This window comes from Ranitomeya imitator, chromosome 1 (genome assembly GCF_032444005.1).
Source record: "Ranitomeya imitator isolate aRanImi1 chromosome 1, aRanImi1.pri, whole genome shotgun sequence".
Lineage (NCBI taxonomy): Eukaryota > Metazoa > Chordata > Amphibia > Anura > Dendrobatidae > Ranitomeya > Ranitomeya imitator.
The window spans coordinates 866,828,224-866,855,907 of record NC_091282.1 but is presented as its reverse complement, the minus strand read 5'-3'; the positions used below and the strand labels follow the sequence as shown (position 1 = coordinate 866,855,907).

The 27,684-nt window shown below is 43.6% G+C and overlaps 1 protein-coding gene across 3 annotated transcripts in view; it reads left to right on the top strand.

Moving 5' to 3' along the window:
• PSD3 (pleckstrin and Sec7 domain containing 3) overlaps positions 1-27,684 on the top strand; it is an 835,030-nt gene that overhangs the window by 143,404 nt on the left and 663,942 nt on the right. The window contains exon 1 of one of the 3 annotated variants that reach the window (XM_069742393.1): positions 5,765-5,956. The exons of the other annotated variants lie outside the window; for them this stretch is intronic. Coding sequence (XP_069598494.1) covers positions 5,876-5,956 — 81 coding nt within the window. The 5' untranslated portion in view covers positions 5,765-5,875. Of the gene's footprint in view, positions 1-5,764; positions 5,957-27,684 lie in introns of those variants that run through there. 3 annotated transcript variants of the gene reach the window in all.

Sequence of the window (27,684 nt, the reverse complement as noted above, 5' to 3'; positions counted from 1 at the left end):
AATGATCTATAATACCACATACAAGAACCAAATACCACAGCACTATGACCAGATGACATATTACCACCACAGTGATCGAATAATATCAAATATAAGGAACAAATACCACAACATCATGACCAGACCACATATTACCACCACATAGTGACTGAATACTACAATACTGATCAGTAATAAAAAAAAACCCACAATACTATCACCATCAGTGCCATTATACACAGGAGATATGTACTTAGTATGCAGTGTCTGTGTACAGGTAATACAGTGATCACCAGTGACATTATACACAGGAGCTCTGTATATAGTGTATAGGTAATACAGTGATCACTGGTGACATTATACACAGGACCGCTGTATATAGTATACAGTGTATAGTGTCAGTGTATAGGTAACACTGACTCACCAGTGATGTCTCTAGGTGAAGTCCATCTTTCACCCAGCACAGACCGCCATCACTTCATCCAGCCAGGACTCGTCTCTGCAGGATATAACACATTTATCTCGATCTCCGCTTGCAGAACACATTACTTAATTTTCCCAACTTCTACATTACACCACATGAAGAAAAAGAGGCAACATAGTGTCACTCTGCACAGTAACAGGACCGCCCCCCCCAGTTAAAACAGTATACTCAAAAAATAAAATAAATACATCACTGCAGTAATAATATCCCTTAATTAGCCCCTATGGTAATAATAAAATCCTGGCCCCGTTTATCTCATTCCTGGCTCCAGCCATATGTTCTCGCATCCTGCCCTCATGAGTATCCATTCTGCCCCATATGATCTCCCCATCCTGCCCCATCTGTCTCCATCGCGTCCATCCTGCCCCATGATCCTGCCCCATCTGTCTCCAATCCTGCCCCCAGTGTTTCCAATCATGCTAGTATCTCCATTCTGCCACGTCTCCAATCATGCCCCCATGTCTGCAATCATGCCTCCTCTGTCTCCATTCTGCCCAATCTGTTTCCAATCCTGCCCCATCTGTCTCCAGTCATGCCCCAGTGTCTCCAGTCATGCCGCCATGTCTTTCATCCTGCACCCTGTGTCTCCAATCATGCCCGTATCTCCATTCTGCCCCTGTGTCCAGCTTTCTACCCCTGTGTCCAGCTTTCTGCCCCTGTGTCTAGCTTTCTGCCCATGTCCAGCTTTCTGCCCCAGTGTCCAGCTTTCTGCACCAGTGTCCAGCTTTCTGCCCGTGTCCAGCTTTCTGCCCCTGTGTCCAGCTTTCTGCCCCTGTGTCCAGCTTTCTGCCCCTGTGTCCAGCTTTCTGCCCCTGTGTCCAGCGTTCTGCCCCTGGGTCCAGCGTTCTGCCCCTGGGTCCAGCGTTCTGCCCCTGGGTCCAGCGTTCTGCCCCCTGTGTCCAGCATTCTGCCCCCTGTGTCCAGCGTTCTGCCCCCTGTGTCCAGCGTTCTACCCCTGTGTCCAGCTTTCTGCCCCTGTGTCCAGCTTTCTGCCCCTGTGTCCAGCGTTCTGCCCCGTGTCCAGCGTTCTGCCCCCTGTGTCCAGCGTTCTGCCCCCTGTGTCCAGCGTTCTGCCCCTGTGTCCAGCATTCTGCCCTGGGCCCCCCAGATCGCCGCTCTCAATAAAAAAAAAACAACAAGTTCTTCTCACCTTGACCGCGCTCCTGCAGCGGGTGAAGTTCTCTCCACACAGCTGAAGCGCGCACTCGCCGGCGACTGACAATGACGTCAGACGCCGGCGACATGCACGCTGCGGCAGACGTCAGCTGCCAGCCTCAGATTGGCTGGCGGCTGTTAACTATTGACGTGCGGGCGCGGGCCCACACGTCAATAGCAGTAAACAGCTGCAGCGCCGCCGCTAAGGGCCCAGTTAGCCTGCGGCTGCCGGTAGGGGCCCGGTGAGCAGATGCGGGCCCCCTCTGCCCACCGGGCCCCATACGCCAGTCACGGGTGTAATGCCCTGATGGCGGCCCTGCAGATACCACACACATTACACACACACTACAGATACTGCACACACAAGCATTACACTACAGATACCGCACACACATTACACACTCACACTACAGATACCTCACACACATTAAACACACTACAGATACCGCACACACATTACATACACTACAGATACCGCACACACATTACACACACTACGGATACCGCACACACATTAAACACACACACTACAGATACCGCACACACATTACACACTCACACTACAGATACCTCACACACATTACACACACTACAGATACCGCACACACATTAAACACACACACTACAGATACCGCACACACAAGCATTACACTACAGATACCGCGCACACATTGCACACACACACTACAGATATCGCAAACACATTACACACACACACTACAGATATCGCACACACATTACACACACACTACAGATACCGCACACACAAGTGTTACACTACAGATACCGCACACACATTACACACTCACACACTACAGATAACTCACACACATTACACACACTACAGATACCGCACACACATTACACACTCACACACTACAGATAATTCACACACATTACACACACTACAGACACTGCACACACAAGTATTACACTACAGATACTGCACACACATTACACACACACACTACAGATACCGCACACACATATTACACACACACACTACAGATACCGCACACACATTACACACTCAGTACAGATACCGCACACACAAGTATTACACTACAGATACCGCACACACATTACACACAACACAGATACCATATACTCCTGTATTACACACACACACACACACACACACACACACTTCTGTGGTGCAGAGCAGGCTGATGTCCATGTGCAGCTCTTCAGGTTCTCCTGCTCACAGAGACAGCAGCTCTGTCCTGGCACCCTCCCCCCCCCCCTCTGAAAGCAGATCAGAGCAGGAGATAATTTCACTGTGCTGACTGTGTGCTTCCAGTGAGAGCTAAGGAAGCAGTTTCTCAGGCAGGTATTACCTTTCAGCTTGCGTGCTGCTGTTCTCTGTCACTGTTCTCTGACGCTGGTACTTGCCACTCAGCCAGCATACGCCGATCGAGCTGCCCAGTACAAGCACTGGCCCTTCTGGCATTTGCCCGAAGTGCCTGATGCTCAGTTCAGCCCTGCCTTGGGGGTTTCATCTGAATCACGTCACTCAAAGATTTATATGGAAACCTCGATGTAAGTGCTCAGCGTAGAGCGCAGGATAAATGTGATCCTAAGCATTATGTAAAATGTTCCCAATTAGAGCTTCAACTCAGTCCACAAAAAAGCAAGCCCTCATTCAGGTTGGTTCATCATCTGTTAACGAAAATATGGGGGGCTTCTGCATTACTGGTAGTGCAACGGCTCTGGAAAAGTGAAATGGCTCCTTGCCCCCCCAAAAAAATTGAGCAAATTCTGCACTCCCAAATCCAATTGTCCCTCTCCCTTCTGAGCCCCTCAGTGTGCCTACACCACATTTAGTGTCCACATGTTTCTCAGGGGTATAATTTCCAAAATGTGGTCAGCTGAGGGGGGTATTCTGCCTTTCTGGCACTTGGTGACCCTGTATATGGAGTCTTTAAACTATTCTAGGTAAATCTGTACTCCAGGAGGCAAAGGGCGCTCCCGAGTCTCGTGAAGTATCCAGAGCAGAATGGTGGCTTATTGGTCAGCACTGCTGTTTTGCAGCTTTGGGGTCTTGGGTGGAAGGAGTTTGCATGTTCTCCCCATGTTTGTGTGGGCTTCCTTTGGGCTCTTCGGTTTCCTCCCACACTCCAAAGACATACTGATAGGGAATCTAGATTGTGAGCCCCATTGGGAACAGTGATGATAATGTCTGTAAAGTGCTGTGGAATTAATGGTGTTATATAAGTGACGTAATACCACTTCACTGCTAAGAATGTATGTATTATGTCATAATTAAAAAAATATCTACAGTATATACAGTACAGACCAAAAGTTTGGACACACCTTCTCATTTAAAGATTTTTCTGTATTTTCATGACTATGAAAATTGTACAATCACACTGAAGGCATCAAAACTATGAATTAACACATGTGGAATTATATACTTAACAAAAAAGTGTGAAACAACTGAAATTATGTCTTATATTCTAGGTTCTTCAAAGTAGCCACCTTTTGCTTTGATGACTGCTTTGCACACTCTTGGCATTCTCTAGATGAGCTTCAAGAGGTAGCCACCGGGAATGGTTTTCACTTCAAAGGTGTTCCCTGTCAGGTTTAATAAGTGCGATTTCATGCCTTATAAATGGTGTTGAGACCATCAGTTGTGTTGTGCAGAAGTCTGGTAGATACACAGCTGATAGTCCTACTGAATAGACTGTTAGAATTTGTATTATGGCAAGAAAAAAGCACCTAAGTAAAGAAAAACAAGTGGCCATCAATACTTTAAGAAATGAAGGTCAGTCAGTCCAAAAAATTGGGAAAACTTTGAAAGTGTCCCCAAGTGCAGTGGCAAAAACCATCAAGCGCTGCAAAGAAACTGGCTCACATGAGGACCTCCCCAGGAAAGGAAGACCAAGAGTCACCTCTGCTTCTGAGGATAAGTTTATCCGAGACACCAGCCTCAGAAATCGGAGGTTAACATCAGCTCAGATAAGAGACCAGGTCAATGCCACACAGAGTTCTAGCAGCAGACACATCTCTACAACAACTGTTAAGAGGAGACTTTGTGCAGCAGGCCTTCATGGTAAAATAGCTGCTAGGAAACCACTGCTAAGGAGAGGCAACAAGCAGAAGAGACTTGTTTGGGCTAAAGAACACAAGGAATGGACATTAGACCTGTGGAAATCTGTGCTTTGGTCTGATGAGTCCAAATTTGAGATCTTTGGTTCCAACCACCGTGTCTTTGTGCGAAGCAGAAAAGGTGAACGGATAGGCTCTACATGCCTGGTTCCCACCGTGAAGCATGGAGGAGGAGGTGTGATGATGTGGGGGTGCTTTGCTGGTGACACTGTTGGGGATTTATTCAAAATTGAAGGCATACTGAACCAGCATGGCTACCACAGCATCTTGCAGCGGCGTGCTATTCTATCCAGTTTGTGTTTAGTTGAACCATCATTTATTTTTCAACAGGACAATGACCCCAAACACACCTCCAGGCTGTGTAAGGGCTATTTGACCAAGAAGGAGAGTGCTGGGATGCTACACCAGATGACCTGGCCTCCACAGTCACCAGACCTGAACCCAATCGAGATGGTTTGGGGTGAGCTGGACCGCAGAATGAAAGCAAAAGGGCCAACAAGTGCTAAGCATCTCTGGGAACTCCTTCAAGATTGTTGGAAGACCATTCCCAGTGACTACCTCTTGAAGCTCATCAAGAGAATGCCAAGAGTGTGCAAAGCAGTCATCAAAGCAAAAGGTGGCTACTTTGAAGAACCTAGAATATAAGACATAATTTCAGTTGTTTCACACTTTTTTGTTAAGTATATAATTCCACATGTGTTAATTCATAGTTTTGATGCCTTCAGTGTGAATGTACAATTTTCATAGTCATGAAAATACAGAAAAATCTTTAAATGAGAAGGTGTGTCCAAACTTTTGGTCTGTAATGTATATTTTATTAAAGGGGGTGTCTCACCGGAGTTTACATGTTATTTCTGAGTTGTCGTCTTATTTGGTGCAGGTGCAGAGAGAGAACTGAAAAGACACCAGGGAGCACAGATTATTATAGCTATCCTATTTCAGTTCAGCACGGATCTAAACAAAAGCCAAAGGCTTGAGTCGTGCCGCTGACATCAGGAAAGCTTTTACTGAGCAGCGCAGCTCCGGAGACGTCTTTTCTGAATAGTCTGTCTCAGGGCAGGACGGAGGCCGGTGTAATGCACATGCCCAGAGGCTGCACTGGGCAATACTAAAAGGACGTAGAACTGGATGGTCGGGTGTTCGTTGTGAATGCACTTTCTCCATGACTCTGAAGTGCTAGGGGACAGCTCCAATGGCAACATAGAGAAACAGAAGACCCCCCAATGGACTGTGAGTAGTGATTTATCTGGAGGAAGCCTTTACTTAGAGCCTTAGCTTTCAGATGATGTCAGGATCAAAGCTTTGTGGGCAATATTCAGGGTGCAGCACTTGTCTGAAGTCAGGGAGCAGGAAGGACATGTTACTTCCTGGATCAGTGTGTATAAGGGAGGAGAACCTGCAAGTGACAATAGAAGAAGGAGCCCAGATCCTAGCATTGCCTTCTCCCCTGGTGCAGCCTCCAGGGGTGTGATACAAGGATGGATCCTAATGTTACCTGGCAGAATAGCGGCTCTCTGAATTTGGTCTCTTCAATTTTGATGATTTTTTTAGAAGCTATGTCCATGTTGATATAGGTATGAGTAACATGCATGTTATCTGCACATCTTGACTTTTATTTTTACCAAGTTTTGTGAGTCTAAGGTCTCATTCAGATGTCCGTGCAAATCGGTCCGCTAATCCACGGACAGGTTGCGGGTCTCCCAACCGGGGCATGGCAGCTTAAATATTTCTATGAGACCGACGGCCAGTCAGTACATTGTGGTCCGAGATCGGACAGAAATCAATGAATGTCTGCACGAGCCCTAAGGGTGGGTACAGATGAACGTATGCAAAATTGTACGTTTTTATTAAAGCTTGATTACATGTGGGGATTCCCTAGCAACCAGGCAACCCCCACATGTACTTATGCTGGCTAACAGATGTAAATCATTCAGCTGCGGCGATGAAAACTAAATCTCTGAGCACTAAAAACTACTCGGAGGTCACCCGAGCATGCTCGAGAAATCCTCAAGTAACGAGTATATTGGCTCATCACTAATAATAAAGAGCAGAAAGTGTTTCCTATCTTTATAATTGTAATATAGCTGTAAAAACACATGGCATACAGATGATAGCCCATATGTGATCTGCTTTAACTCACCATTGACTTATAATGGGCAAGTCTGATTCAGAGTAAAGATCAAAGCAGAGCATACTGCTGTTTTGTACACACGGATCATCAATGCGCTTTTCAGATCAGCAGCATGTCAATTGTTTCAGCATTTTTGCAACTTTTTTTACCTATTGAATACATAAAAAACACATAAAAAAGTGACAGTGACAAAAAAAGTAACATATGCAGAGTTTTTACTGCCAACACTGCGCTGCAAAAAAACACTATGTGATCATACTGTACTTTTAAGCATGAATCTTGAAACAAAGATTGTTAGCAATGAAACTTTTAATTGATACAGCAGCTTGGTGAATTACTTTTATTTTTTTGAATATACTGTCCATGTTTTCCACACTTACGCTAGAGCTACCTGGCAACTTTGGTCAGAATTAGTGATGAGCGAACGTGATCGGATAAGGTGCATGCTCCAATGCTGACCGAGTGTCTTTCGGCGTGCTCGAATAATATATTCGATTTCCCGCACCTGCATGTTTCGTGGCTGTTCAACAGCCACAATAATCCTTGCATGTGTTGCAGCAGTCAAACAGCTGTCAAGTCCCAGCTGCCTCTGGGATTCGAACATTTTGGTCGAGCACGCTGAAGACACTCTGTTAGCACTCGAGCATGCACCTTATCCGATCACGTTCGCTCATCACTAGTCACAACACATCACAAACGCAATATCACCTAACATTACATCTAATATTAGTCAGCACAGTCACATTGTAGGACAGTAAGATGGTAATGCAACAGTAACAGCAAATGCAAAACTGGCTTTGCACAAGATACTTGGCATTCGTAAACATCAATGTAAGTCAAGTGCGACTGCAACTCTCTGGTGGCATGTCTGCAAATTTGCAAAAATGTCACCTATAAACAGTTGCATGTCAATGAAACACTAAAAAATTTGCACAGATTTTTTGATCATAAGCCTTGTAAAAGACTTGTTATGGCACAATATAGCCTTACCTGAAATCTGTAGTAGCACTGGCCCTAAGCTAAGTTCACACCACAAGTCCAAGTGCTGTCCATGAAAAAACTGACATCACACGAATAGCACTAGGACCAACGATATTTAATTGGGTTGTTCAGATGAGTGTTTTCACAGACTGAATCTGAGTGTGAAAAATATTGCAGCATGCACTTGTGTCTTTCATGTCGGAGGCTTGCCTATTCAAGTCTATGACGTGGGCACAAAAAAAAAAAAAAATCGGATACCGTATAGAACATCCATAAACTTTTACGGATACATTACAATACATGAAACTGTATTTGGACTTTTCCATTTTAATAACTAATGATCTATAGAAATGGATGCCATACGTATGTCACATGGACGTAAAAAAACGAACATGGGATTACATGCGGATGAAAATCGTCTAATTTTTCTGGATGAACCTAGGATTTATTTTTTGTACACTAGAATGAACTCAACCTAATAGAAAATTACAAAAAAAAGTGGATGTTGTAAAGCACGAGTCTAGGCTGTTTAATAACCATACCGCTTTAATAAACAGCCAACGGCTAAGAAAAGACAAAGCTAACATTTACTTCTCCATGGTTGTCAAATTATAATTGTTATGTTGTGATAGAATTTATAAACCAAGTTAATGGATAAACAACAAGAGATTGATCCCTCAGATGTTCGTATCTCTGTTCAGCGCTGTCTGAGGTTATGTCACTTATTATTTACTGGCCATCAAAATGCGGGATTCAGTTGAACGCCAGTGGACCCCATTATACGTCACTTGGGCCTGTTGTACTCTGTGTGGGTTGACAACATCTAAATAACATCCGTTATGAAAGGTAGACAAGAGGTTTCATGGCCACTTCTGAAATAGCGCAACGCTTTTTTAGGGAATATTCTGTCAAAAATCAGCAGAAAAAAATGCTTAAAAAAAGCTGCATTTTTCTTGTACATGTGTGTGTGAAGGCATCCATATGGTGTTATTTCCCTTCTTTGAAACATGTCAAATAAAAATGTATCTAGTAGTGTGAGCCTTGCTGAAGAAGACATGATGCACTGGTGCTCAATGGTACGTGCTAAGTTCACTTGATGCTGTTTTGTGTCCGAGTGCTGTCCGTGGAAAATATTGCCAGCACTAGGACCAATGTTACGCAATAGGGCATCATGCACTAGTTCTCTCCATATTTTGGATGAGACTGGCCTCTTCTATCGGTGTGTCTATGCGTGTGCAAAAAAAACACATTGTACCTCATACGGATCATCTATATATCATCCGAATTTTCTAGATTCACTAGATGGTGGCCCAATTCTAACGCATCGGGTATTCTAGAATATGCATGTCCACGTAGTATATTGCCCAGCCACGTAGTATATTGCCCAGTGACGTAGTATATTGCCCAGTGACGTAGTATATTGCCCAGTGACGTAGTATATTGCCCAGCTACGTAGTATATTGCCCAGACACGTAGTATATTGCCCAGCCACGTAGTATATTGCCCAGTGACGTAGTATATTGCTCAGTGACGTAGTATATTGCCCAGCTACATAGTATATTGCCCAGACGCATAGTATATTGCCCAGTGACGTAGTATATTGCCCATTGACGTAGTATATTGCCCAGTGACGTAGTATATTGCCCAGTGACGTAGTATATTGCCCAGTGACGTAGTATAGCTACGTAGTATATTGCCCAGTGACGTAGTATATTGCCCAGTGACATAGTATACAGCACAGAACCACGTAGTATATTGCACAGCGACGTAGTATACAGGGCAGAGCCACGTAGTATATTGCACAGCGACGTAGTATATTTCCCAGCGACATAGTATACAGCACAGAGCCACGTAGTATATTGCACAGTGACGTAGTATATTGCCCAGTGACGTAGTATATTGCCCAGTGACGTAGTATATTTCCCAGCGAAGTAGTATACAGCACAGAGCCACGTAGTATATTGCCCAGCTACGTAGTATATTGCCCAGTCAGGTTTGTCACAGGTTAAAAAATAAAAAAAAACATATACTCACCTTTCCGAGGGAGCCCTTGTAGTCCACGGCAGCTTCCAGTCCCAGGGTTGGTATGAGCGCAGAACCTGGGATGACGTCGCGGTCACATGACCGTGACGTCATGGCAGGTCTTTGTAGCGTAGGGCCTGTGATGACGTCACGGTCACATGACCATGACGTCATGGCAGGTCCTTCTCGCGCAGGCGCGCAGGGCCTGTGATGACGTCGCAGTCATATGACCGTGACGTCATGGCAGGTCTTTCTGCCATCGGAACCTGCAACGGAAGATGACGGCCGGCGCGAGCTGCTACGGAGGGTGAGTATAGCCGTTTTTTTTTATTTTTTATTATTTTTAACATTACATTTTTTACTTTTGATGCCGCATAGGCAGCGTCAATAGTAAAAAGTTGGGGACACACAGGGTTAATAGCGACGGTAACGGAGTGCGTTACCTGCGACATAACGCGGTCCGTTACCGCTGGCATTAACCCTGTGTTAGCGGTGACCGGAGGGGAGTATGCGGGCGACAGGCACTGACTGCGGGGAGTAAGGAGCGGCCATTTTCTTCCGGACTGTGGCCGTCGCTGATTGGTCGCGGTAGCCATGACAGGCAGCTGCCGAGACCAATCAGCGAATGAATAACCGTGACAGAAAGAAAGAAGGACAGAAAGACGGAAGTGACCCTTAGACAATTATATAGTAGATTGCAATTTTTAAACTGTTCTTGGCCTTGTAAGTTTGAAAGACAATCTGTCAGGTGTAGTATTCTCTGAAATGCTCCAATGTTTCCTAGAAAGTATACTTTATAGATCCAGTTATAGCCAGGACCATAGCCAAAAATAAGACTAGTCCAGTGCCACCAGGCCAGGTGCTCCCAGCGCCATTGCAGGTGTTTGAGAGCTCTGTCTCTCGATTGTACTTAGGGAGAGACCTGTCAATCAACTGCAGCAGCGCTGGGAAGAGGCGGTAGGAGGCGGAGCTGGACTAGTCTGGTCTCCTGCTATGGTTCCTTGCTGAAACTTCATAGTATAATTTCTGTGAAATGCTGGAGTGTTTCAGAGAATAATATACCTGGCTGCAATCATGCAGCCTGATGTGGATTCAAGCTGTTCGCGGTTTGGGCAGCATGATTCGCCTGAGAGGTTCCTCGTAATAACAGCTGATATATAAAAAAATGTACGCCATATGGATTGCATATGGATGACAATATAGGTGAAAAATGTGGTCTGTTTCTTCAGAATGAAAATCAGACAATTTTTTATATGCTCTTGCCTAAATTCGACCCAATAATGTAATTGGTGTTTTAGGCTAATTCACATGTAACAAAATTCTACAAGAATTCACAAGGTAATCCATAGTGACAAATCCTGACCAAATTGTGGGGATTTTGATGTTGGTTCTGCTGTTGACTTGCCAAAGGAAGGCTGCAAAACAAAAACATCATATTCACTTTCTCAGGTGTCTCCATGATTCTCTACTTCTTGTCCTTTGACCAACAGAGTATTAGCTACGAAAGTCACTGTGGCGCCAAGATAAACAAGAGTAATGTGGGTTGTTTATCCTATTTGCAGTGTCAAAGTGGCGGATCAGCACAAAAAGTTGCAAAATTTGATCCAGATTTGCAGCTGCAACTTGTATTTGTAGTTTCTGGCAGGATTGCTGCTGAAATTTTCTTGAGTGAGTTGTACACAGTGTGACAAAGAGTCTGATCAGAGTGTGATTAGTTTTCTCAGATGGAAGAAAATATGGCCGTGTGGCCCTAGCCTTAAAGGGGTTGTCCACTACGAGGATGACAACTTCTTGACCTGAATGTTTGGCACAGATAAAATAAAAACACTTATACTCACTTCCCATGTTGGCGCCATACTAGCGATGTTGCCACTGTCCCCGCCTTTGGACAAATTAATAATGGAGAGGAAGCCAGGGCTGCGGCTGCTCCCTAGCTTCCTCTTGATGTTCGATTAGTGTCCACTACTAGTGTCCTAGTGGCGGACAACCCCTTTAATCTTAGTACATTCCCTATTCCTGGCCAAGTTGTGTAAAATCATGGTGAACTCTCTTTTACATCTCTCCAACACCATATTTAGTACTAGTTTTTAGATTGTTTGTACTTTTACTTTGATTCCTGTAGAAAACACATTTCTCTAGCTATTAACCCCCTTGGATTCATAGACATTTTTTTCTTATACAAACCGACAGGAAGAAGATAGTGCCATGCTCCATTAACCATTTTAAAGAGTTATGCGCTTATTGAAATAATGCTCTTTAGGTGGAATAGCTCTATTTGATGTCACACAGTATTTTGTCAGATTCATGATATATGAGAGATTTGTGAGGCCCGTTCATTATTATAGTGTTTGTATAAAGCCGGGGCCTTCCAATTATCAGGCCCCTACTTGCAATAGAGAATCTTAGCAGATATGTATACTATAACATCAGTGAATAAAACTGATTGTTGTAATTTGACTGCTCTCCCAATTTCTTGACAGATACCCTTAATCTGAGAATATTTTGTACATGGTTAGCTTGAATGGAGTCTGCTATAGGGATTGCTCTTTGTGCAGAAATTTTTATACGCTTCCATTGGTCTGCGTGTCATACTCTGCAAGGAGCCAGATCCTCAGGCAATTCCTAATTATATCTGATCTGAACATGTGGAGAATGCATTTACAAATTGGATCCTGTATTTATTGAATAAACACATTACATCCATGTTTGTCGTATTCCCAAAAGTATCTCTACTGTATGCCTTTCCTGTGCCGCAGCTTTAGTTTATGCGCGGCTCTGTATACAGATCAGAGCAGAGGTTTACTTCATTCATGTTCACATTTTCATTGTAATATTGTGATTCTAGAAAATGTCTGATTTACTCATTGCTTATTGTTTATTTCCTAATATTTTCTATTCTGTTTTTGGACAGTGGCCAGTTGTGTAAAATGTGCCTTTTTGTGTAATTTTCCAGCAACAAAAACACTGGACATTTTATAGAAGTGACCAGACATACATATACTGTATATGTCCCCCATCCTGGCATATATGTCTCCCATCCTATAATATATATCCTCCATCCTGGTATATATGTCACCCATCATGATATTTATGTCACTTATTCTGGGCCCCATCCTGGTATATATACAGTTAGGGCCAGAAATATTTGGACAGTGACACAATTTTCGCGAGTTGGGCTCTGCATGCCACCACATTGAATTTGAAATGAAACCTCTACAACAGAATTCAAGTGCAGATTGTAACGTTTAATTTGAAGGGTTGAACAAAAATATCTGATAGAAAATGTAGGAATTGTACACATTTCTTTACAAACACTCCACATTTTAGGAGGTCAAAAGTAATTGGACAAATAAACATAACCCAAACAAAATATTTTTATTTTCAATATTTTGTTGCAAATCCTTTGGAGGCAATCACTGCCTTAAGTCTGGAACCCATGGACATCACCAAACGCTGGGTTTCCTCCTTCTTAATGCTTTGCCAGGCCTTTACAGCCGCAGCCTTCAGGTCTTGCTTGTTTGTGGGTCTTTCCGTCTTAAGTCTGGATTTGAGCAAGTGAAATGCATGCTCAATTGGGTTTAGATCTCGTGATTGACTTGGCCATTGCAGAATGTGCCACTTTTTGGCACTCATGAACTCCTGGGTAGCTTTGGCTGTATGCTTGGGGTCATTGTCCATCTGTACTATAAAGCGCCGTCCAATCAACTTTGCAGCATTTGGCTGAATCTGGGCTGATAGTATATCCCGGTACACTTCAGAATTCATCCGGCTACTCTTGTCTGCTCTTATGTCATCAATAAACACAAGTGACCCAGTGCCATTGAAAGCCATGCATGCCCATGCCATCACGTTGCCTCCACCATGTTTTACAGAGGATGTGGTGTGCCTTGGATCATGTGCCGTTCCCTTTCTTCTCCAAACTTTTTTCTTCCCATCATTCTGGTACAGGTTGATCTTTGTCTCATCTGTCCATAAAATACTTTTCCAGAACTGAGCTGGCTTCTTGAGGTGTTTTTCTGCAAATTTAACTCTGGCCTGTCTATTTTTGGTATTGATGAATGGTTTGCATCTAGATGTGAACCCTTTGTATTTACTGTCATGGAGTCTTCTCTTTACTGTTGACTTAGAGACAGATACACCTACTTCACTGAGAGTGTTCTGGACTTCAGTTGATGTGGTGAACGGGTTCTTCTTCACCAAATTAAGTATGCGGCGATCATCCACCACTGTTGTCATCCGTGGACGCCCAGGCCTTTTTGAGTTCCCAAGCTCACCAGTCAATTCCTTTTTTCTCAGAATGTACCCAACTGTTGATTTTGCTACTCCAAGCATGTCTGCTATCTCTCTGATGGATTTTTTCTTTTTTTTCAGCCTCAGGATGTTCTGCTTCACCTCAATTGAGAGTTCCTTTGACCGCATGTTGTCTGCTCACAGCAACAGCTTCCAAATGCAAAACCACACACCTGGAATCCACCCCTGACCTTTTAACTACTTCATTGATTACAGGTTAATGAGGGAGACGCCTTCAGAGTTAATTGCAGCCCTTAGAGTCCATTGTCCAATTACTTTTGGTCCCTTGAAAAAGAGGACGCTATGCATTACAGAGCTATGATTCCTAAACCCTTTCTCCGATTTGGATGTGGAAACTATCATATTGCAGCTGGGAGTGTGCACTTTCAGCCCATATTATATATATAATTGTATTTCTGAACATGTTTTTGTAAACAGCTAAAATAACAAAACTTATGTCACTGTCCAAATATTTCTGGCCCTAACTGTATATCCCTCTTCCTGATATATATGTCTCTTATCCTTGGCCTATCCTCATAGTACATACTGTATGTCCCCCATCCTGGTATATACAGTTATATGAAAAAGTTTGGGCACCGCTATTAATCTTAAGCTTAATGTTTTTATAAAAATTGTTTTTTTGCAACAGCTATTTCAGTTTCATATATCTAATAACTGTTGGACACAGTAATGTTTCTGCCTTGAAATGAGGTTTATTGTACTAACAGAAAATGTGCAATCTGCATTCAAACAAAATTTGACAGGTGCATAAGTATGGGCACCCCACCAGAAAAGTGACATTAATATTTCGTAGATCCTCCTTTTGCAAAAATAACAGCCTCTAGTCGCTTCCTGTAGCTTTTAATGAGTTCCTGGATCCTGGATGAAGGTATTTTTGACCATTCCTCTTTACAAAACAATTCCAGTTCAGCTAAGTTTGATGGTCGCCGAGCATGGACAGCCCTCTTCAAATGATCCCACAGATGTTCAATGATATTCAGGTCTGGGGACTGGGATGGCCATCCAGAACAGTGTAATTGTTCCTCTGCATGAATGCCTGAGTAGATTTGGAGCGGTGTTTTGGATCATTGTCTTGCTGAAAGATCCATCCCCTGTGTAACTTCAACTTTGTCACTGATTCATGAACATTATTGTCAAGAATCTGCTGATACTGAGAGGAATCCATGCATCCCTCAACTTTAACAAGATTCCCGGTGCCGGCACTGGCCACACAGCCCCAAAGCATGATGGAACCTCCACCAAATTTTACTGTGGGTAGCAAGTGTTTTTCTTGGAATGCTGTGTTTTTTGGCCGCCATGCATAACGCCTTTTTGTATGACCAAACAACTCAATCTTGGTTTCATCAGTCCACAGGATCTTCTTCCAAAAAGAAATTGGCTTCTCCAAATGTGCTTTTGCATACCTCAGCCGACTCTGTTTGTGGCGTGCTTGCAGAAACGGCTTCTTTCGCATCACTCTCCCATACAGCTTCTCCTTGTGCAAAGTGCGTTGTATAGTTGACCGATGCACAGTGACACCATCTGCAGCAAGTTGATGCTGCAGCTCTCTGGAGGTGGTCTGAGGATTGTCCTTGACTGATCTCACCATTCTTCTTCTCTGCCTTTCTGATGTTTTTCTTGGCCTTCCACTTTTGGCCTTAACAAGAACTGTACCTGTGTTCTTCCATTTCCTTACTATGTTCCTCAAAGTGGAAATTGACAGGTTAAATCTCTGAGACAGCTTTTTGTATCCTTCCCCTGAACAACTATGTTGAATAATCTTTGTTTTCAGATCATTAGACAGTTGTTTTGAGGTGCCCATGATGCCACTCTTCAGAGGAGATTTAAGCAGGAGAAAAACTTGCAAGTGGACACTTTAAGTAGCTTTTCTCATGATTGCATACACCTGGCTATGAAGATCAAAGCTCAATGAGGTTAGAAAACCAAAAAAAGTGCTTTAGTAAGTCAGTAAAAAGTAGGTAGGAGTATTTAAAACAAGAAAATGATAAGGGTGCCCATACTTATGCACCTGTCATATTTTGTTTGAATGCAGATTGCACATTTTCTGTTAGTACAATAAACCTCATTTTAAGGCAGAAACATTACTGTGTCCAACAGTTATTAGATATATGAAACTGAAATAGCTGTTGCAAAAAAAAACAATTTTTATAAAACATTAAGCTTAAGATTAATAGGGGTGCCCAAACTTTTTCATATAACTGTATAACCCTCATCCTGGTATATATGTCTCCCATCCTTGGCCTATCCTCGTAAATACATACTGTATGTCGCCCATCCTGGTATATATGTCTCTTATCCTGGGCCCCATACTGGTATGTATGTCCCCCATCCTGATAAATATGTCACCCATTCTGCCGCTGTTCTTTAACACATACAAAAATAAAGGATTCTACTAACCTTGTCCCACTCCCACGCCATGCGCCATCCTCTTGTTGCCAGCGCAGTGGTCAGCAGCTGACTTCAGAGTGCAAGCAACGGGCAGCATATGAAATCACTGCTAGGCACCACCAGTGACTTGCACGTCGACATCACACCAGTGGGTCTCTGCGCCGCAATGCATTTCAGTTGAATATGCGTCCTTGGTTGCACATCCAGAGGAAATATACGCTGGTGTCGGCATGCCCATTTCTGAACGGGCCCACTCTCACTTTCCGTGACAGCGATCATTACTCACCTGGTTGGCACTATGTACATAAAATTATTATTATTATTACATTCTATTGAGAGAAGCAGATGATAAGCTAGTTGGCACATAACCACAAGCATTCAAGTCGCACGCCAGCCCAAGTCGCTGTCAGGAATCTACAATCTGTAATCACATACAGTGACTGCCGAAATGTTGGTGAAGCTAGGAAATCTCTTTTAGCTAAGCTGTGCCACACTTTGCAGCCTTGCAATGTAAGACAGGAGAAACATACAAAGCTTTGGAATATATAAAATATGGCAAGTGAGAGAAAATATTTCTTTCCCATGTCTGAGAATAAAATAGTCAATTTTTAGTGTAAAAAGATCCCCAAAATGTACAAATAGAGTTAAATAGATGTTTTTTAAAAAAAAATTTTATTTGGCAAAAATGGAAAAAGTGGGCATGACGTACAAGGAGGGGGCATAGCCAAGACATATTTAGCAAGCTTAACACTGGAAAATGTTACAAATTTATGTGCAAATCTCCACCTGTTCATATACATAAATCTCATATTTTGTTTACAGTATTTTAAAGTTATACCAAATTTACTATGTGGTATGTGCCTTTTAGTAAATTTTCCACAACTAATTCCAATTATTCCTTTTTTCTTAAAGGGAACCTGTCACCCCCTCAGGCATTTGTAACTAAAAGAGCCACCTTGTGCAGCACAAATGCTGCATTCTGACAAGGTGGCTCTTTTAGTTATGATGCCTGCACACGCTGAAATAATCACTTATAAAATGTGCCCCCTCTTACCCTGAAATGTTCCCGGAGGCGGGTCTTTCCTTGCTAATCAGATGCAGCACAGCCGTCACTCCGGGCCTGGCGCGCCGGGCGCCGCCTCCTCAGTGCTGTTCTCAAATGAGCCGGCGCCTGCGCTCTTTTCTCATGCCTTTGGGCATGCGCAGTGAGTGCTGCCCGTCCTCTGTCCTCAATTGCAGTCTACCCTGCCAGACATCCCACCCCGTAGTGTCTTCTGATTTATTCAGGCAGGGCGGCCGCACAGGCGCAGTCAGCTAGACTGCAAATGAGGACAGAGGACGGGCAGTGCTCACTGCGCATGCCCAAGGCATGATAATAGAGCGCAGGTGCCGGCTCATTTGAAAACAGCGCTGAGGAGGCGGCGCCCGGCGCCTACAGGCCCGGAGTGACGGCTGTGCTGAATCTGATTAGCAAGGAAAGACCCGCCTCCAGGAACATTTCGGGGTAAGAGGGGGCACATTTTATAAGTGATTATTTCAGCGTGTGCAGGCATCATAACTAAAAGAGCCACCTTGTCAGAATGCAGCATTAGTGCTGCACAAGGTGGCTCTTTTAGTTACAAACGCCTGAGGGGGGTGACAGTGGCCCTTTAAACTGCCATTTAAAGCGTCAGTCTCTATAAATCTGCCCCACAGAATTGACTCATGAAGCATGGTGTCTGAAATGTCACAAAATAAATAAAATATTGATGAAAGTATGATATTTTATCTAATTATAGAAAAATAATTAGAATTGAGAGTCCTCAGTGGTTGATACCTTTTAATGGCTAACTGAAAAGATGGTATGAAATTACAAGCTTTCGAGACTACACAGGTCTCTTCATCAGGCAAAGAAAGACTAAAAGACTTTTTCTATCTACTGGCTAACACGGTACCAAGATATATATCTTTCCTTTATCTAATTATAGACATTTGTGGCATATCTACAGGATATATGTCTGATAGGTGCAGGTCTCAGCATTGAGACCTGCACTTAGATGGCCTCCCTATTACAAATCTTGCCATGGCAACACCCAAAATGCGCCCAACCCCCTTTTTTTTAGTGTTTTTTTTTTCGATTCAGACTACATATATTTTTTTTTAGAACTTAATTTCATTATCAACCAATTTAAATAAGGCATTACAAGGCAGAAACTGTTTTGCTTACTACAATCTCAGATTATTATTAGGAGCTTCTTATTGATCCAACTTTAGTGTCTCTGCCATAAAGCATTACACGTTTCAGTAACAGGAAACATTACTTGCATCTTGGCAGTAAAGTGATTTTAACTTGTATATTATTATATAAATACCTTTCACCAGTTCAAGCATGTTAAATTTGCCACATTGTGGAATAGTGAATGAAGAACTGAAAACAATGTCTTTTTTAATTTTTTTATTTCTCATCTTTGTTTGTGGAGAAATTACCTATCATTTATGGTAAGCCCATAAGGAGCTGTTATTAAAGATTCTTCTATGGGGAAGTGTACTTCTTCCTCTGCATGGCGTTGACCAATCATAAAAGGTAAAATCGTGCAGGAGAAATAAAGAATGTGACCCCAGAAGTTCAGAAGAATATGCTTAATTCTGTGAGATGTAATGATAGACAGTCCTGATCTCTGCAGCTGGTGTGTAAAATACAGCAGAGCGGAGTGTGATCACAAAAACCTCCAACATTTCATCCCATGACAGTCAGTGTAGGAGGTTGGAGAACACATCAGAGCTGAATGTGATTACAAACACTTCTGCAGATGCAGCTCTCTTCTCATAGTGCTGTCAGCTGTGCCTTTCCCTTCACACTGACTGCTGTGAGATGTGAGATGAAAGATGGAGGTGTTTGTAATCACACTCAGCTATGCTATATTCCTCCTACCTCCACACTGAACTGCCACAAGATAAAAACTTCAAGGGTTGTTTGTAACCACACCAAACTCTGCTGTATTCCACCTCTCCCATATTGCCTGCAGTGAGATAAAAACTACAAGAGGCATTTGTAATCAGTCTTAAGGTACCTTCACACATAACGATATCGTTGCTTTTTGTGACGTAGCAACGATATCGTTAAGGAAATCGTTATGTGTGACAGCGACCAACGATCAGGCCCCTGCTGGGAGATCGTTGGTCGCTGAACAAAGTCCTGAACTTTATTTCGTCGCTGGATCTCCCGTGGACATCGCTGGATCGGCGTGTGTGACACCGATCCAGCGATGTCTTCACTGGTAACCAGGGTAAACATCGGGTAACTAAGCGCAGGGCCGCGCTTAGTAACCCGATGTTCACCCTGGTTACCAGCGTAAAAGTAAAAAAAAAAAAACACTACATACTTACCTACCGCTGTCTGTCCCCAGCGCTGTGCTCTGCACTCCTCCTGTACTGGCTGTGAGCGTCGGTCAGCCGGAAAGCAGAGCGGTGACGTCACCGCTCTGCTTTCCGGCCGCTGTGCTCACAGTCAGTGCAGGAGGAGTGCAGAGAAGCTGAGCGCCGGAGACAGACAGCGGTAGGTAAGTATGTAGTGTTTTTTTTTTTTTTTTTACTTTTACGCTGGTAACCAGGGTAAACATCGGGTTACTAAGCGCGGCCCTGCGCTTAGTAACCCGATGTTTACCCTGGTTACCCGGGGACTTCGGGATCGTTGGTCGCTGGAGAGCGGTCTGTGTGACAGCTCTCCAGCGACCAAACAGCGACGCTGCAGCGATCCGGATCGTTGTCGGTATCGCTGCAGCGTCGCTTAATGTGAAGGGGCCTTTAGCTTTGCTGTATTCCCCCTGCCCCCACACTCACTTGAGAGAAAGGGTATGTGCACACATCAGGATTTCTTGAAGAAATTTTCCTGACAAAAACCGGACATTTCTGCCAGATATCCGCATGCGTTTTTTTCGCGTTTTTTCATGCGTTTTTTACGTGTTTTTGACGCGTTTTTTGTGCGTTTTTCCCAAATGCATAGAATAGCGGGAAAAACGCAGAAAATCCACAAAATTAATGAACATGCTGCATTTTTTACCACGATGCGTTTTTTTCATGGAAAAAAACGCATCATGTGCACAAAACATGCAGAATGCATTCTAAATGATAAGATGCATAATGTATGCGTTTTAATGAGTTTTTATAGCGTTTTTACCGCGAAAAAAACACGACAAAAACGCGAAAAAACCTGAACGTGTGCACATAGCCAAAAACTCCAAAGTTCTTTGTAATCACATTCAGCTCTACAGTAGTACGCATTTCCCCCACACTGGTTTCAGTGAGATAAAAGCTACAAGAGGTCTGAGAGTCGTGCTGTGTATCATTATGCTTCTCTCAGGAAGAGGAATATTCTTCTGACCTTCTGGGAATGTGCTATTTTTCCCTTCTGCCTGTTACCTCCCGAATATGATTGGTCCATGTCATGCAGGGGAAAAAGTAGACACCACCAAAGACAAATCTCTGGTAATGCCCACTTGGAATTATTATAAATTTTAACCCAAACTTCTCAAGCTAATATCTCCACAAAAAAGATGAGAATTTAAAAAATAATGAATACGTGTTACTCAGCTTTGCAGCCATTATTCTCTGATGTGGCCAATTTTACATGCTAAAACTAGTAAAAGGTCATTTTTCATCCAGCTCCCACTGGTCAGGCAACTGTAAAAGGCCTTAAAGGTTTTATGCAACCCAAAGCGTTTTCAGTACTTACCTGCTATTTCTTTTCTTCAGTGTAAGTTATTTTTTACTTCTGCTGCAATCTGGATACAGATGATTGTTAGCTGCAGTTATATTGGACTGTCTACAACAGGGATGGGGAATCTTTTTTTCTGCAAGGCGCCATTTTGATATTTATACCATCACTTGGGTGCCGTACAAAATTATCAACTTGAAAATTATCTTATAATGTTTGGTTAAACATTTACTTATCCCCCCCCCCCCCCAATGTGATGGCTAAATCCGCTTCTGTTTGGTATGACGATGTAATGTGGTAATTATGATGTTGCTACTCACCATTGCATTTATAGATTTGCATCGGTCTGGAGCACAGTTGACTCTTCGTGATGAATTTTAAAAAGAACTTGCTGCAGTACGTTCTGAACACAGATGTATATTACACTGCAGGTCTCTTCAAGAGGGGAAATCACTGCTCACGTTACATTTAAAGAACTCAAGCAATGGGAGGCCTGCAGTATATGCATTACATAGGAGACACTGGGTTTGCAGCATATACATCACATAGGATACACTGGGGCATATACATCACAGGACATGCTGGGGCACATACATCACAGGAGATGCTGGGGCATGTACATAACAGGAGGGGCCAGGGCATGTACATTACATGGTGGGCCAGGGCATGTACATTACAGGAGATCCCAGGGGACGTAGATCACAGGAGACACTGGTTCATGTACATCACAGGACATGCTGAAGTATGTACATCCTAGGAGATTCTCGGGCACATACATCACAGGACATGCTGAAGTATGTACATCCTAGGAGATTCTCGGGCACATACATCACAGGAGATGCTGGGTCATGTACATGACAGGAGGGGCCAGAACATGTGCATTACAGGAGATACCAGGGGACGTAGATCACAGGACACACTGGGGGCACATACATCACGGGAGATGCTAGGGGTACATAGATCACAGGAGGGGCTGGGGCACATACATCACAGGAGGGGCTGAGGCACATACATCATAGGAGGGGCTAGGGGCATATACACCACAGGAGGGGCTAGGGGCATATACAGTACCTCAGAGGAGGGGCTGGGGTCACAGGAGATGCAGGGGGGCACATACATCACAGGAGACGCTGGGGGGCACATATGTCACAGGAAACGCTGAAGAATATATGCCACAGGAGGGGTTTTACAGACATTATGGGCACTGTCCCCATTGGAGCTCACAATCTAGATTCCCTGTCAGTATATTTTTGGAGTGTGGGAGGAAACCGACAGAGAAAATTTACATCACAGGATGGGCTGGGGACATATATACATCACAGGAGGGTCTGGAGGCATATATAAATCACTGGAGGGTCTGGAGGCACATATATTACGGGAGACAAAGGGGTTGCCGCTGTTGTTGTCGACAATGGACGGGAATGCATTGAATCCGCTCACAAAGTACGTCCTGACACAGGACATAATTCTTTATTCCACACGCCGAGGAATTCACAGCAGATCACAATGAGAATTTCTCACGGTGATCTGCTGTGAAGACACTGACCTTGAACTGCGGTGACCTCATCACTGGCTTTTTCCCACTGTGCTGAGGTCAACACAGTTCAGCCCTGCTGGGAACGCAGCCTCACTGACCGGTGGTAACCTTGATGACGTCACCGCTGGACAATGATGGTGCGCTCGCAGCAGCTCATTCACCAGTGGTTTTCATGGATTATGGCATGGGACAGAACGTCAGAGAGGTAAGGGATATTGTTGTTTTATATTTTAGTCTTATTACAGAAGACTTGGGCTTTAGGTGAGTATAACTGTGTTTGTTATTTGTGTTCTTATTTACCATATACCTATAGGATTAGTAATGGAGAGGTGTCTTATAGACACCACTCTATTACTAAGCTGTTTGCTTGATGTTACCTGACAATACAAAGGTGACATCAACCCCACAAATAGGAACCCCACTTGCCACCGTCATAGGTCAAGTGGAAATAGCGCCAGAATTGGTGCATGTTATATAGATGTACCTTTTCTGGGCAGCTGCGAGCAGCTATTTTTAGGCTGGGGGTGAATATCAATGACCCCTTACCAGCCTGAGAATACCAGCCCCCAGCTGTCTGCTTTAGCAAGGCTTGTTGTCAAAAATGAGGGGGGATCCCACAGTGTATTTTTTAACTATTTAAATAAATAAGAAAAAACAGCATAGGGATCCCTCTATTCTTGATAACCAGCTTTGCTAACGCTGACAGCTGAGGGTTGCCCACAGCTGTCAGTTTTGCCTGGCTGGTTATAGAAAATACAGGGGAACCCACGCTGGGTTTTTCATTTATTTATAGCACAGGTGGCAGGTGATGAATACTCCCATCAGTTGCTCCTGCTGTCACTGTTATTAGCAACAGCAGGTGTGGGTTGATGGGATTAATAATCCCATAAGCCATCGCCTGCTGTTATTGTTATCACTTGAATATACCTCTCATCATTCTCCCCTGCTGTCCTGATCGCCAGCAGAATGATGAGAACCATCTTCAGCACCTGATGCCGGGAAGCAGCGCTTACTGTAGCGCTTCTTCCCTGGTGCCGACAAAGGCCATTCTATCACCTGGTATGGATGCTGCTCTTCTTTTCTCTTTGTGACTTTTGGTCCGATTGGATCCTTGGACTTTGGAGCGTGCATCCCCCAAGCTGAGTGCTGATGGTTGACTTTCTTGTATATGGCGCCGATGTGTGTCACACGGATGATATGCCTTTGTATTATCCGTGTGGGCAGCAGGGTGGCGCAGTGGTTAGCTCTGCAGCCTTGCAGCGCTGGGGTCCTGGGTTCTAATCCCACCCAGGACAACATCTGCAAAGAGTTTGTATGTTCTCTCCGTGTTTGCGTGGGTTTCCTCCGGGCAATCCGGTTTCCTGCCACATTCCAAAGACATACTGATAGGGATTCTAGATTGTGAGCCCCATCGGGGACAGCGATGATAATGTATGCAACCTGTAAAGCGCTGCGGAATATGTTAGCGCTATATAAAATAAAGATTATTACTATTATTATCCGTGTGCACGTGTTCGGTACGTATTGGGGCCAGTGCTGACGGTAAAAATGGACATCTCAGCATGTTTTGTCCATGGACACACTGTGGAAACACGTGGACGTGTGCACAGACCCATTCACTTGAATGGGTCTAAGTGTGTCAGTGTCTCTCGTACATGTGAAAACTGTCATCACAAGTACCGGAGACACAGGAGTGTGAAAGAGTCTAAAACTACTTTTGAGGCACAGTGCACAGCTGAGAAAAGAAGAAGCGCCATACTGGAGTTCAGATTTTGCTGGACTGGTTTGACGGTGCCATGTCACATTGGTAGAGCCCCTGAGGTTCCAGACCAGCAAAATCCCTCGTAGGTGACCCCATTTTACAAACTACACTTCTCAATGAATTCATCTAGGAGTGCAGTGATTATATTGACACCACAAGTGTGTCACGGAATTTTATACCATTGGGCAGTGAAGAAAAAATAATTACATTTTAACCACCAAGATTGTGTGTTATCCCCATATTTTACATTTTCATACTGCAAAATGGGTAAAAATGGCACCAAAATTTGTCCCAACAATTTCTGCTGAATGTAGAAATACCTCATACATTGTAGTGCCTAGTATGTTGTAGTCACCATTACGTTATGCCCAGTTCGTGCTTCTGGAGACATGCATCCATAAATTAGACGGGCTCTCATCGCTACAGAAATGCCAAACATGTGGATGTTTGATACACTCTGGGGCTCAGACGGGAGAGAGTGGCATTTCGATTTGGGAGTGCAGAATTCACTGGATTTCTTTTGTTGGTGAGGTGCCATGGCGATTTTCCAGAGCCTTTGCACTACAAATAACGTGGAAGCCCCCTATATTTCCATTAACAGGTGACCTACATGAGTGGGGACTTGCTTTTTTTGTGGATTGAGTGGAAGTTTTTATTGGGAACATTTTACATAACATTTAGGATCACATTTATCCAGCGCTCTACGCTGACCACTTAGAGGGTTCCAAATAAATCTCCGAGTGACGTGACAGATGAAATCCCTAGAGATCAATTCACTATAATGAGGCAGAAGAAGTTACGCCTCAGGACGTATGCGGAAGTAGACAGAGCGTAGGGAAGAAGTACGCAGACCAGCCAAACGCTAATGTGAACCTGGCCTAAGATATCAGATTGCAGATATCAAGGTATGAATTAATTCAGATTCCTATAACCTGCATTCCCATATAGACGTGCTAAGGAAGTTAATTCTACTAACATTTTACTTCTCATTAAAAAGAATCTGTCTGTCATTTGATTCATGCTGCCAAAACCACAGGCTGCACGATTGTAGACAGGTTTGTTTTTCTCTGAAAAAGCAGCGGCATTTCATAGAAACCATAATTTGAAAATCTGACCAAGGACTTTGGGCATAGACAAGACTAGTGTGTGTATATATTGGGAGAGAACTGTGAATACCTGCTGCAATACGGGAAGAAGCCGGCCAGGGGTGGCACCGGACTAGTCTTTGTCTCTCCCTATAGTCCCCCGCTGGCTCTTCAAAGTATAGCTTCTCAGAAATATCGAAGAAACTCAGAGAAAAACATTTCTGGCTACAATCACTCAGTCAGACTTTGGTTCATGCTGCCCGTGGTTTGGGAAGCCTGAATCGACAGATCGGTTCCTTTTCACATTAACTAAAAATATCTTGGTTCATCTTCTTTGTAGATCGCCGCAGCACATTTTCCTTGTTTGGCTCCCACACTTTGATTACATGATGGCTGACAGAAGACATTTTTCTCACTAGGTTCTCTGCTATAAGCTGTTACGTACTTGTGTCTTTATATAATCCATAGATTCATATCATGAAGCCTCATGAAATGACATAGTATTTAGCTAGATGAGTTTGCTTACCCTTCCCCCACCCTCAAATTATATAAAGTTATCCGGTTATTGGTATTTCGGACGTATGGCGCTGCCTTGTTGATAGACCTACAGTAGCATGTTTGGGAATACACATTTCCGTTATCTAACCTCTTCATTTGTCCTTATGGGAAGAACACGCGCTGATAAATCTGTCATTGTTCTCAGCCATCCATCTGTCCAGCTGCCAGCCAGTCACTCCCATGCCTTCTGCTGACGAGGTAGAAGGCTCTGTCATCCCTAATTGTCGCGAGTGTTATTACTTGCTCCCTTGAAAATCTTAAGTGGTTTGGGGCGGTTCTCGCCTGTGTTCAGCTTATTGCTAAGATATGAGTAAACTACTAGCTGTTAGTGTCCTGTGTCCTAGGTATGACTAATCTCTAAGAGCTAGCAGTTAGCGAATAGCGGGTCACCACTCTCACATCAAGTGTCAATCAATGTGTTAGAATGAATGGTGGACTGCAGAAGCCAAGAAGTGGAAAGTATTGTGAAGCCACAATTTAATAAAACGTATTGTTCCTTTTCCTGGTTACTATGCGTCTGTTTTATATGGTGATAATAATACACAAAGTCATGTCCTCAGCAGTGAACAAACAAAGACCATGCTTTAAGGGCTCGATCACAATCATTTATTGGCCCAGGCTGGAAGACAATGCCAGGGTAGAGAAGTATCCAAAAAAGTTGGTAGGGCTCTGTCCATCCTCCCTTTTTTGCTTTCTGTCGGAGGCATGTGAGGACTATTTTCCAATGTATTAATCTGTTAAAATGCTATCTCATATGTCACTGTATAGGCGTAGAGCAGTATAAGATACCAATAGTAAAAAATAACTGTATATCTCAGTATAGGAACAGGGGAGGTTGTGGACATGTCCAGTTTTTTTGCCGGACCGAAAAAAAATCGCAGCATGCTCGATTTGCTTCTGAGAATTGGGTGGCACTCACACATTCATGCTTATGGGTCCTTGTAAAAAAATCAGACCACACTCGGATGAAGTCCGATTTAATTACCTGACATAATGGAGAAGTGGAGAAAATGTTTTTTTTCTCTCCACCTCCGAGAAAATCGGATCTTAACAAGTGTGAATATCATAATTGGACTGATTTTCTCTGATGGAGATAAAACAGTTGTCTGCACCTAACTTTATAGTGTGCAATAGCTTTTTTTGACAGCACTTGCAAAATTAGAATATGTACCTTTTTTCGATAGCACTGCAGCAAGCAGTAATGTTATAGGGAATCTGTCACTAGGTTTTTGCTATATCATCTGAGAGCTGCATAATGTAGGGGCAGAGACCTGGATTCCAGCTATATGTCACTTAGGCTAGGTTCACATTTGCGGTTGAGTCCGCAGCATTTCGTACGCAACCGCATGGCAAAACGCATGCAAACGCATGGTAACGCTGTGTTTTTTATCCGCATCAACTTACACGCATGATGGATAAAAAACAACAACATTTGCACGCGTTTTTGCATGCGTTCGCGTTGTTTATGCGCATGCGTTTGTTATGAAAAC